The 10,737-nt window shown below is 39.4% G+C and overlaps 1 protein-coding gene across 1 annotated transcript in view; it reads right to left on the bottom strand.

Annotated features, from left to right (window-relative positions):
- Positions 1 to 1,715: 1,715 nt before the first annotated feature.
- The window catches only part of adss2 (adenylosuccinate synthase 2), a 15,267-nt gene continuing 6,245 nt past the window's right edge, over positions 1,716 to 10,737 (bottom strand). The window contains exons 3-13 of the mRNA XM_088421858.1: positions 10,452 to 10,520; positions 10,336 to 10,386; positions 10,200 to 10,266; positions 6,830 to 6,937; positions 6,301 to 6,382; positions 6,092 to 6,218; positions 5,351 to 5,505; positions 4,485 to 4,609; positions 4,322 to 4,419; positions 4,084 to 4,233; positions 1,716 to 3,748 (exon numbers count right to left, since the gene is read on the bottom strand). Coding sequence (XP_088277984.1) covers positions 3,696 to 3,748; positions 4,084 to 4,233; positions 4,322 to 4,419; positions 4,485 to 4,609; positions 5,351 to 5,505; positions 6,092 to 6,218; positions 6,301 to 6,382; positions 6,830 to 6,937; positions 10,200 to 10,266; positions 10,336 to 10,386; positions 10,452 to 10,520 — 1,085 coding nt within the window. The 3' untranslated portion in view covers positions 1,716 to 3,695. The remainder of the gene's footprint in view (positions 3,749 to 4,083; positions 4,234 to 4,321; positions 4,420 to 4,484; positions 4,610 to 5,350; positions 5,506 to 6,091; positions 6,219 to 6,300; positions 6,383 to 6,829; positions 6,938 to 10,199; positions 10,267 to 10,335; positions 10,387 to 10,451; positions 10,521 to 10,737) is intronic.

The raw sequence follows: 10,737 nt of genomic DNA on the forward strand, positions 1-10,737 counted from the left end.
CATTCAGATGTAGTCAAATGTGGAGAGGAAGGCCAGCGAGTGGATGCAAATGAGGTGCAGGTGAAGCTGCGGTTCAAAACGGCAGCGCGCAACAGCCCGCTTTACAAAATAAAAGCAGGCAACATTTTGCCCAAATACAATTTGGCAATAGCTTGCTTCATGTTCCAACTTATTTGCTCTTAATTTGAAAAGAAAATTTGATTGCTTCTGTTACAGCATTAAAAAAAAAAACAATGAGATTTCCCACATATGCCCTTCAATAAACCCCATGGTGTATTAATAACATATTTTCAGAACCATTGGTATAAATCACATATTTTAGAACAGTTTGGGGGAAAAACTTAATCGATGTGCCTTGATTCAAGCTTTGTCAGTTAGCAAGAAAAAAAACTTGTGAGCAAGACATGTTGGTAATTTCCAAATTATTTGTGCAACTATGCTATTAGGCTAACGTTTGGTTAATGCTATTGGGTCAACAGTATTTAGTCACCATGAGGGTTTTGTGTATAATTCTCAGTTGTTGTTTTTTTTTACTGTATTCCATTGTTTGAATAAGATTCTAGATGCAATGTATATCTTCGAGCACTATTATATCGTGAATTCATATAGATACATTTATATAGATACATTCATAATTCATATAGAATACTAAAAAAAAAAAAAAAAAAAAAAAAAAAACGCCTGAATAAAGCATTCATTGGCGCAGCCAAATAGAGCTTTTCGGTCATTTGCAGTTAAAGGGCGCTATCTTGTGTTCAAAATGAAATTATTTGTGTAATTATGCTACTAAGCTAACGTTTGGCTAATGCTTTGTCCTATTTTTTTTTTGTCATTTATGGGTTGAAAATAACGGAAAAAACTGTTTTCCGTGTTGTAAATGAATACATATTACGTACAAAATCCTAAAAAAACAAACAAACAAACCTAGATGACAGTTTACAGAACATCCGACAGACAAAGTGGTCGTTGCGCTTTCCGGTCATTTACAGTTGAAGGGCGCCATCTCGTGGTCAACATTGAATTTACGAAACCCTCAATCCATGTCCAATTTTAAGCGCTACTGGACAATGTCCGTCAATTAAAGTCGTTTACGTAGATTGGCCGAACTTTCAAATTAAAAAACAAAAACAAAAGGCGGCTTAGGTGCTGAAGCCACATCTTTGCTATCAGTGCAGCTCTGCTTACCTTTTAGCTATGACGTGGCCCAGTTTCCCAAGGAGTCACATCTAAGTGGTACTCATGAATATTCTTGCTGCGTAGCTGAAAAACTCAATCTGCTCAAAAAACATTTTATTACATAATTAACTTTCAAAAGATTGACTGTTTAATTTCGCATTTGAAAAGTGAGCAGGCGCTCTGGAGAACTAAATATTTGTATGCCAATACAATTTTCCAACGAATGCGGACTTTAAATATGATCTGGCTAGCCACCTAGCTAATTCGCGATTTGCAGGAGTTTAGCATGAATTTCCCTTTAGGTCAATTTATAATCGTAGCAAGTCACTGTCAGAACTAATGTGTAAAATCAAATATTCAAAACAGTTGAAAAACTAAACCAAATACATTATATTCATAGAGAAGCTGGCTAGTGTCAATTTTAGCTAGCTCAGCTATAACTATTTAGCAAGCTAGCACATCTAAAACAAGTTATTTTGTAAAACATGAGATATATTATTGTAGTATAAAATATACAAAAACTAGCTTGTATTCATCAGTAATTTTCAGTTTGATGTTTTATTATACTTTTAAGCGGGTCGCATTACTGTTCATTTGAATCCAAATCAAAATAAAAAACATGATGGTCCACATCTTACAAATTCTGCCAGAGTATGTAAACTTATGAGCACAACTTTAATATATGTAAATACAAAAATACATTAACATTAAAATTTCTGTTCATTTCATAATTACTCATTATAACATAAGTATAAAAAAATTAGATTCATTTTTTTCTTAAACATATTCGATAAATAAAAATGGCACGCTCGAATATGTGACATTCCAAATGAGTAACACACTCGTTTTCCACATTTAATTTTTTTTTTCACCGTGAGAAAGGAGGACTTGAACTCATGCTTGTAAGTAGCAAATTCCACTTGCTGTGGATCCACAGAACCGATTGAAATTACAAGAAAAAAAAAGTGCAACAGTAACAACAATTACAGTCCAAGAATAAAGGATCTCCAGCAGATTTGGTGGGAGGATTAAAGGGGAAACTCACCTTTTGAAAATAGAAAAAAGGCATGCATTGTGTGTACTGCATTTTCCGCACTATAAGTTTTTTTTTTCGCCTCCATTCTTCATATACTTTCCACAAATCAGCTTTTTTTTTCTCTTAATTTGTCTATCAATCAAATTTGACTGACATTTGTTTTGTTGACATTTCCTTTAGCACAGCTCCACCCAATGGATGCATCACGCAACCGCAGCCACTACTGCAGCTTCTATTCTATGCGCCTTATAATGCGGTCTGCCCTACATATGAAGTTTGAAAGTTCACCTTATAATCCGATGCGCCTCATAGTGCGGAAAATGCTGTAAGGTGAGGAAGAAACGAGTGACTACAGTGAACATATTTGAACATATCTTTTTTTAAGCAAATAAAACGTATGTGACGAAAGAAAAAAAATCCCTTTTACCTTTATGTTAGAAAAGTGCCGCGTCCACCTGACCGAGAGAATAAAACACAAAGCGTCTTTAAAAGAGAATGACAGACAGGCACAAGGCGATTCAAATACAGAAGTATGGGCGGCTTCCAAAAGTTACGTTAATGGCGCTGGTGTATGCTGAGCTTATCGAGGGTCTTAATGCGCTTCCAAATCCCGGCACGGTAGCGCTCCTGACAGTACGGTGTGTAAAAAGATTTTGCCATCAGTTGGGAATCAAAGAGTCCAGTCAGGTAGTCTGTGTGTGCGCGTCCTTGGTTTTCGCTACGTGGTGAGGACGAAATCCCGGGATGTATTGGGACGTCTTTTTAAGGGGCACGATTTGCTTGGAGGATTTACGGGCTAGCACAAACATTGGACAAATTTTGGCCCGGGGTCCATATACGGCCTGTTAAAACTATAGGGGTCAAACTCCAGTCCTCGAGGGTCGGTATCTTGCATGTTTTTGATTCTTCCCTCTCCAACACACCCGATTCAAATAATTAAGATCGGTTTCAAGCACCAGAAGAGCTTGCTGAAGAGCAAAACATTTGAATCGGATGTTTTGCGGAGAGAAACCGGGAAAACATGCAGGATACCGGCCCTCGAGGACCAGAGTTTGACTCCTGCGCATTTCAATCTCACTTGAAGAAAGGGTCAATCGGGAGCAGTGATAACGTTCATATTCTGAAGGGTAGCGGAACTACCAGTGCTTTAAAATAGTTAGCAATTAAAAATAAACTATTTTGTTCATCCAATTTTCAGTTATGAATGAGCTAAATCACGCATCAAGCTTTTGTTAATTTTCTATTGAAATGAAAGCGCATTTTCCCGCATTTTTTCTCCTGCGAGGTGGATTATCAAAACAATCCATCCATCCGCTCCAGGTCCGGCCCGTTTGTCAAATTTCAGAACCCTTTGCGGCCCTCGGGTCAAAACGTTTGCCTACCCCTGAGCTAGGAAATGCATTCATATCAATGGCACGTCCCCACTATGATAGAAACTCATTCCCGTGCGTGTTGGAAATGGCTGACAGGATGTTGGAAGGGTCTAGAAGAGCTGGATCATGGATTCCCTAGATTTCCCCACGCCGATCCATTTGACTGTGAGGAAACACAAAAGTTCATTTTACAGCCAGCGTAAAAAGTGAAAAAAAAAAAGGCTCATCTACCTGGATTCTTTTTTAAAAAATGATAAGTCAACCCAAAAGTTTCCTTTCCTGTAAAACGTCCCGTGCACCCACGTGGCGTTCTGATTATTATTGCACGAAAGGAGAAATAATCACGCAGCAAAACAATCCTCACCTTTTTTATTTATGAAATTATTAGCAAACATTTTAAATGGACAAAAATGGAGTTAGCCCACCTGTAATGGATCGCCCAGCGTCTGAAATCACAGTTTAAGACTTTTGCGTTTTTTGGTGGGCGTGCATTCCTACCGGGCACTCCGACATTCTCCTCCACGAAGCGCACGTATTTGCGGGCGTTCTCGGGAAGCTGGTCGAAACTCCTGGCGGCCGTCGTGCTGCCGTTCCAACCCGGCAGCGTCTCGTATTGGACCTCGGCGTGCATCAGCACCTCCTGATTGGCTGCTCGCGCCGTCGCGTTATTCCAGTGTCAAATCCGCTTCAAAATTGAACGCGGCTTGAAAATACGGTTAAAAATAAAATCACCGACCTGGGAAGTGCGGTATAGTTTGGCCGTCCACTTTGTAGGCCACGCCCACTTTGATCTCCGGGAGGACGTCAAGTATGTCTAGTTTGGTAAGTGCTAAACTGCAGAAGTGCGAGGGTTAAGCGCGCATGGCGGAAATGATTCGGGCCGATGGGGGCGAACTCACGCCGTGAAGCCGTTGATCATATGCGCGTATTTGATCAGCACCAGGTCGAGCCAGCCGCAACGCCGTTTCCTGCCCGTGGTCACGCCGAACTCCTTGCCGCGAGTCTGCAGCAGATCGCCGATTTCCTGCGCCACACGAAAGCGGGCATTACTGATCTCAAGTCAAAATGGCTGCCACGAGCCGTGTGATTTCTGACGGACTGCAGATTTTTTTTTCCAACTGCCAGCCGATCAGCAAAGAGATAATATAGCATTATCAGTCAAATAGTTTTCAAGCAAAAATGTTAAAAAACAAGTAAAATAACTAAAAAATAAAATAAAATCCGTATATATACTAAAAAAAAATATCTGGTAGATAGCCAAGTGATTATGAAGTAATAAAAAAAACACATAGTATCATTTTATGAAATTTTATACATTACAATGTATATTATTAAAAGTGTATTTGAAAAAAAAACTACATATGAAAATAAAATACGAGGAGTGTAAAACAGATCACATTCCTGGAAACTATTGTAATGTACCTCAAGAGTTTTCTGACAATGAAGAATTTTCTAAAACATTTGGATGTGATGCGAACGTGTTCGTATTTGACTGCAGTGGTACAAGCCTCCGCTAGATGGCACTGTTTGAAAAGAAAAGTACTTGGTTGGCTTGCGACGTAAAACTAATGTTGATTTTTGATTGACTTCAGTATTAAAAAGTAATACAGCCCTTAGAGACTTATTATTATTTATACGCCTCTTCTTGTCTCTCGATGTCGACGACGTCCATTACACTCATGCATTATGTACACTGTGTGTGTGTGTGTGTGTATGTCCATATATTTTTTATATGAATATGAAAATAATGTAGTTGTTGACATACATTGTTCTGCTCTGAGGGGAAGGCACCGATGCCCACCCGGGTGGTGTAGGCCTTGACCACTCCGTAAACGTTGCCGACGTTCTGCGGCGGCATGCCGAGGCCCGTGCACACCCCGCCCACCGTGCAGTTGGACGACGTCACGAAGGGGTATGTCCCTGGAAAAGATACAACGTTCTCCATGTGAGCTTTCCGACTGTTTCGATAGTATTTTCTTGGAAAAAAAAGAAAAGTTTCGATAAAGTGCTTCCCAAGTTTACAGGCCAGGTTGACATAACACGGGTTTATTTTAGTGCGTCCTGATACAGTTGGCAAGCCAACTGGGTCGTGTCGAGTGGCCGCGACCCGACACCCCCCGGCTTGAAATCACGCCACTCAAGGTTCTCCGATTATGTTCGACATTCCTCAAAAGCCTTCTATGATACTGAAAACCGATAAGTCAGAAGTGTCAAAAGCTTAATGGCCATAAGATGTGCCTGAGGGCCCAACATTTTTTGCAAAGGGCCCAATTTAACAATTCAGGGCAAGTTGATTCATGTTCTAATTAATTTGCTCTTAAATTTGAAAATCTTGTGCAGTGCCTGTCATAGTCTTAAAAAATACTAAATTAGGTTTGTTAATACCTGTTGAAACCTTACTAAAATTTCACGAACTAACATTTGAGAACCACTCAATTAAAATACACGTCCAACATTCTTTGCTTAATAACGCAGGTGCTCTGATTGTTTACGTTGCACAACTGACCAAAATCAATGTCCAAGAGTGCCGCGTTAGCTCCCTCCACCAGGATGTTCTTGGGAGGTCCATGAAGGGCTTCATACATGTAGTGGACCCCGTCCCTCACCATTGGCTTGATCTTCTCCACGTAACCCTATTAAAAAAAAAAAAAAAACACGTTTAAAAGGCGTTATGATTTTTGGGGTCAATCATCTGTATTATTTGCCAGCCTTTACCTTTAATTTGAGCAGCTCGCCCTCCATGTCGATTTGCAGACTGGGGTACATGGCCTGGTACTGCTGGGCCAAGACTTTATACCTGCTCCATTCAACAAGACGGACCTTCTCATCCACATCATAATAGTCAAGCATTAATTAAACAATGGACAGTGTATTCTTGTATTCAGTCAAATAAAGTCCAGTTTTGAAACGTTATAAACAGGAGAATGTGCTCTGCATGACAATAAAACAAAATGTCAAACGGTGAGAACTTTAAAATCAACTTTATTATAAAAATAATAAAAGTATGGTATTAACGTAATCATTACGCGCATATTACACTGTCGAAAGTACTTAAATATCACGTTACGGTCCCTTTAAAAAAATAAAGGCCTTCCCCTTAATATTATTCCGCAGTTGAGTGAGTAAACAGCAGAGGCATCTTTACAAAAAAAAAAAATACGGCTAAGCGAATGTTAGAAACATTGCTACACGACACATTTAAGAGGCTTAAAACACACAAGCATGACATAAAATGATGACAAACCTCTCGGAGAAGTGCGTAAAGTCAGCCAGGAGGTCGCATATCCTGAGGCCGCTGCGTGCCGCTTTGGTGGAATACACCGGGCCGATGCCCTTCTTGGTCGTCCCCAGCCTGAGCCGTGCAAAAACACAAACAAAATGCATTTCTTATTGACCCATCAATATCACCTGCTGATATTTACTGAGGTGGTAGTTTCCCTTTTCAGCTTGCTAGCTATTAATATGACACTCACACTATTAAAACGGTGTTAGCGCGCAGGCAATTGGCTGAATATGCACGCCAACTATCTTTGCACATGATCGGGTTTCATCGTTAGCCCTGGCAGAGCGCGTCGAAAACACGAGCAGAGCCGCCAATCTGTTAGCTAAGACGCTTTAAAGCTCCATAGTAAAGCGCCTCAAAAGCTTTGCATTTTGGAATGCGACAAGGAATTGTGGGAAGTCTTTCAATGAAACAAAATGACGTAATTGCTCAATTTTCTATGTAATTGATTCTTTAATCCCAAACTAATTGAAAAGAGTGTGTGTGTGTATGTATATATATATATATATATATATATATATATATATATATATATATATATATACACACACACACACACACACACACACACACACACACACACACAGACAAGGCTGCAGTAAATAAGTAGATTAGTTCATAACATCTTGAAAAAAGGTTAAAAATACTCAGCATTTTGCTATGTTTCAACGACATTCTGATATTGAAGAGGACAGCAAAATTAGAGGATATTTATTGATGTGAAGCTCAAATTCAGATTTTTTTTTAATTGAAAAGTCTATCAATTCATCGATAAAATACTGATGGATTCATTTGATGAATCAATTAGTGGTTGAATAATCGCTCTAAACAACATTTAGAATAACTAAAATGTTACGATGTCATGTTATGCTTTCTTTGCATGAAAATAGGACAATCATTCTGCAAGAATAAATACTTCAAGGTTTCATAAATCAATTAGCGGTCGAATAATCGTTGCAACTCGAACATTCAGAGTAATAACTAAAATGTCACAATGTGATATTTTTCTTTTGGGAAAAGTGCAGCTTCTACATTGTTTCCTATTTATCAAAATATGAGGGAATAAAAGTCACAACAACGAGTGTTTGACCATACCGAAATTATGCTGTAAGAAAAAAAAAAAGTTTTTTATTGACAGCGGTTCCATTTTCTGTCCTTTAACTCACTCTCTGCCAAGCATCTCAAAAAGATCTTTGACGTCTTTAGCCGTCGATGGCGGTGAACGAGTCAATGAGAATGTTCCATGTGGGAATTTGGTACACATAAACATATCGCAACACCCCCAATAAGAGCGCTATCTTGATCAACATTTTTGATTCCGCGTTTATCATTGTTGTTGTAATTCACTCTCACAGTTTTGGCAACGTGCGACTGGTCTCGTTGGACTCTGAGACGTCGGATTGCTGTTTGAAGGATGCCTGGAATTGTTGGAAAGACACCAGCTCGTTGCTTGCAGCCCTCTTACCCAAGCCTTTAAAAGCATTCTCTCGCTCTCTAACGCACACGCATTTTGGCAGGGGGTTCGGGGCTTTAAGGAGATGAAGACGAGTCAGCTTTCGACAGGAGTAACCGCAGCCTTTCTTCATGAGAATAATTGGAATGCGCCGCGGGATCCCGCACTAAATTCTTCCCATACGCAGGTAACGGTGTTACGCTTAAAGGCAAATACAGGAGAACTCCTCTACGGCGAAGTCGTGTTTGCTGTCAGAACATTTTCACAACAGGGGACTTTCCACTATAGTAATTCTGTCGTGGACGTGAACATAAAACTCGTGTAGAAAGAGAGAAAGAGAAAGAGAGAAAGAGAGAAAGAGAGAAAGAGAGAAAGAGAGAAAACAAAAGAAACAGAAGGAAAAAGAAAGAAAGAAAGAAAGAAAGAAAGAAAACAAAAGAAACACAGAAGGAAAAAGAAAGAAAGAAAGAAAGAAAGAAAGAAAGAAAGAAAACAAAAGAAACACAGAAGGAAAAAGAAAGAAAGAAAGAAAGAAAGAAAGAAAGAAACAAAAGAAACACAGAAGGAAAAAGAAAGAAAGAAAGAAAGAAAACAAAAGAAACACAGAAGGAAAAAGAAAGAAAACAAAAGAAACACAGAAGGAAAAAGAAAGAAAGAAAAAGAAAGAAAGAAAGAGAAAGACAACAAAAGAAAGACAGAAGGAAAAAGAAAGAAAGAAAACAAAAAGAAAACAAAAGATATACAGAAGGAAAAAGAAAGAAACAAAAGAAAGACAGAAGGAAAAAGAAAGAAAGAAAACAAAAGACAGAAGGAAAAAGAAAGAAAGACAGAAGAAGAAAGAAAGGACAGAAAGAAAAGGGGGAAAAAGAAAAAAGAAAAAGAAAGGGAAAAAAGAAAAAAGAAAAAGGAATGAAAGCAAGAAAAAAGAAAGGACAGAAAGAAAAAGAAAGGGGAAAAAGAAAAATGAAAAGGAAAAAAGAGAACCAAAAGAAAAAGGAATGAACAAAAGAAAAAAGAAAGAAAGAAAGAGCCAAATCTACAATAAGCATTCATTTTCATACTTACATCAATTTCTTGCAAAATGTCTTTCACTTTGCTTCATCCTTCTTTCCTCTTTATTACTTTGACCCTGTCTTCAATTGTTAAGCTTGTTTTAAGCTTGACGCGTCCGCGACCTCCGCGCGTCAAATGACGTTATTTCCGAGTTCGCGCGGAACAGATTTTCTGCAACGCGTACCTTCCGGAATTTCTGTAGGAGCGGAGAAAACGGTGGACGAACTATTACTTATGGAAGTTCGCCCGTACGAGCACGTTTATGATTGGGCTAAAAAGGACTACCGTGACCTGAATACCATAAACAACTCCGGGCGAGCACCACATTGGGGAGATATGAGGAGTCTGTTAAAAACCGCTTAGAAGAATTTAGATGGTTTGAATCTACTGGGACTGTCTACCCCGGTTATAGATTGGTGTTGTTTATATGCGGTAGATTCCATTTACTGCCACCTAGAGTATGGGAGAATATCGCCTGACAGCATTGTTTTCGCGGGAGTGAATTTCAACGCTAGGCGAATGCAGAGAAAAACATTTCGTATTATGCGACAGGGGGATTTCAGAAAGAGGGAAAGGCTCAAATGCGTGAAGATTATTTCACACTGGGGGATTTTTTGCACATTCAGGTTTCGTTCTAGAGGAGTTTTACTGTATGTATGGTGTATGGAATTTTGTATGCACGTTTATGGAAGCCGTCCAATTAAAGAAACAGTTGCATGCATTCACACACACACAAATTATATGAACTGCGGAATTCTTTGACATTTATCACACGCCTCAAAATATTTTGATGTCATTGTTTGAGGTGCCGTGGAGATTCCTTACTTCTTGCCTGCTTGTTCTTGCCTCAGCTGCTCCTGAACGCCATCCACGGCTTGGTGGAAGTCAAACACTGCGGAAGAGGATGGAAGGGGGGGGGGGCTCGTAAAAGTTCGCATGCACAGCGGCACGTGGAACTTACCGATGTGCGCCCTGTCCGAGATGATCAACCTTTTCTCCCAGCCTTTCAGACCTGCGCCCACGAAATATACTTTAGCTCTCAACGGACTGAAGCGGCGTTGAACCGAGTCGACTCACCTGGGCCTTTGCGCTCGTTTTTTGCCGCCTCTTCGAACAGGCCCGGGATGTGGATCACCACACCGTTACCTGGTGTGGTAAAAACAAAAACGGAACAACGCTCATTGACAAATACACAAATACTTGCAAGTATGGAGGCCAGCTACTGATATATTTTGCTCTTCAGATACCCTGCAAAAATTATATAGTTAAAAAACTATTGTAAATACACTTTTTTTAAACTTATACTTAAACTATTAGGAGAACACCATACTACATTCTGGAAACATAGATGAGGTTTTAGAAA

This window comes from Hippichthys cyanospilos, chromosome 8 (assembly GCF_059441005.1).
Source record: "Hippichthys cyanospilos isolate Australia breed blue-spotted pipefish chromosome 8, RoL_Hcya_1.0, whole genome shotgun sequence".
Classification (NCBI taxonomy): domain Eukaryota; kingdom Metazoa; phylum Chordata; class Actinopteri; order Syngnathiformes; family Syngnathidae; genus Hippichthys; species Hippichthys cyanospilos.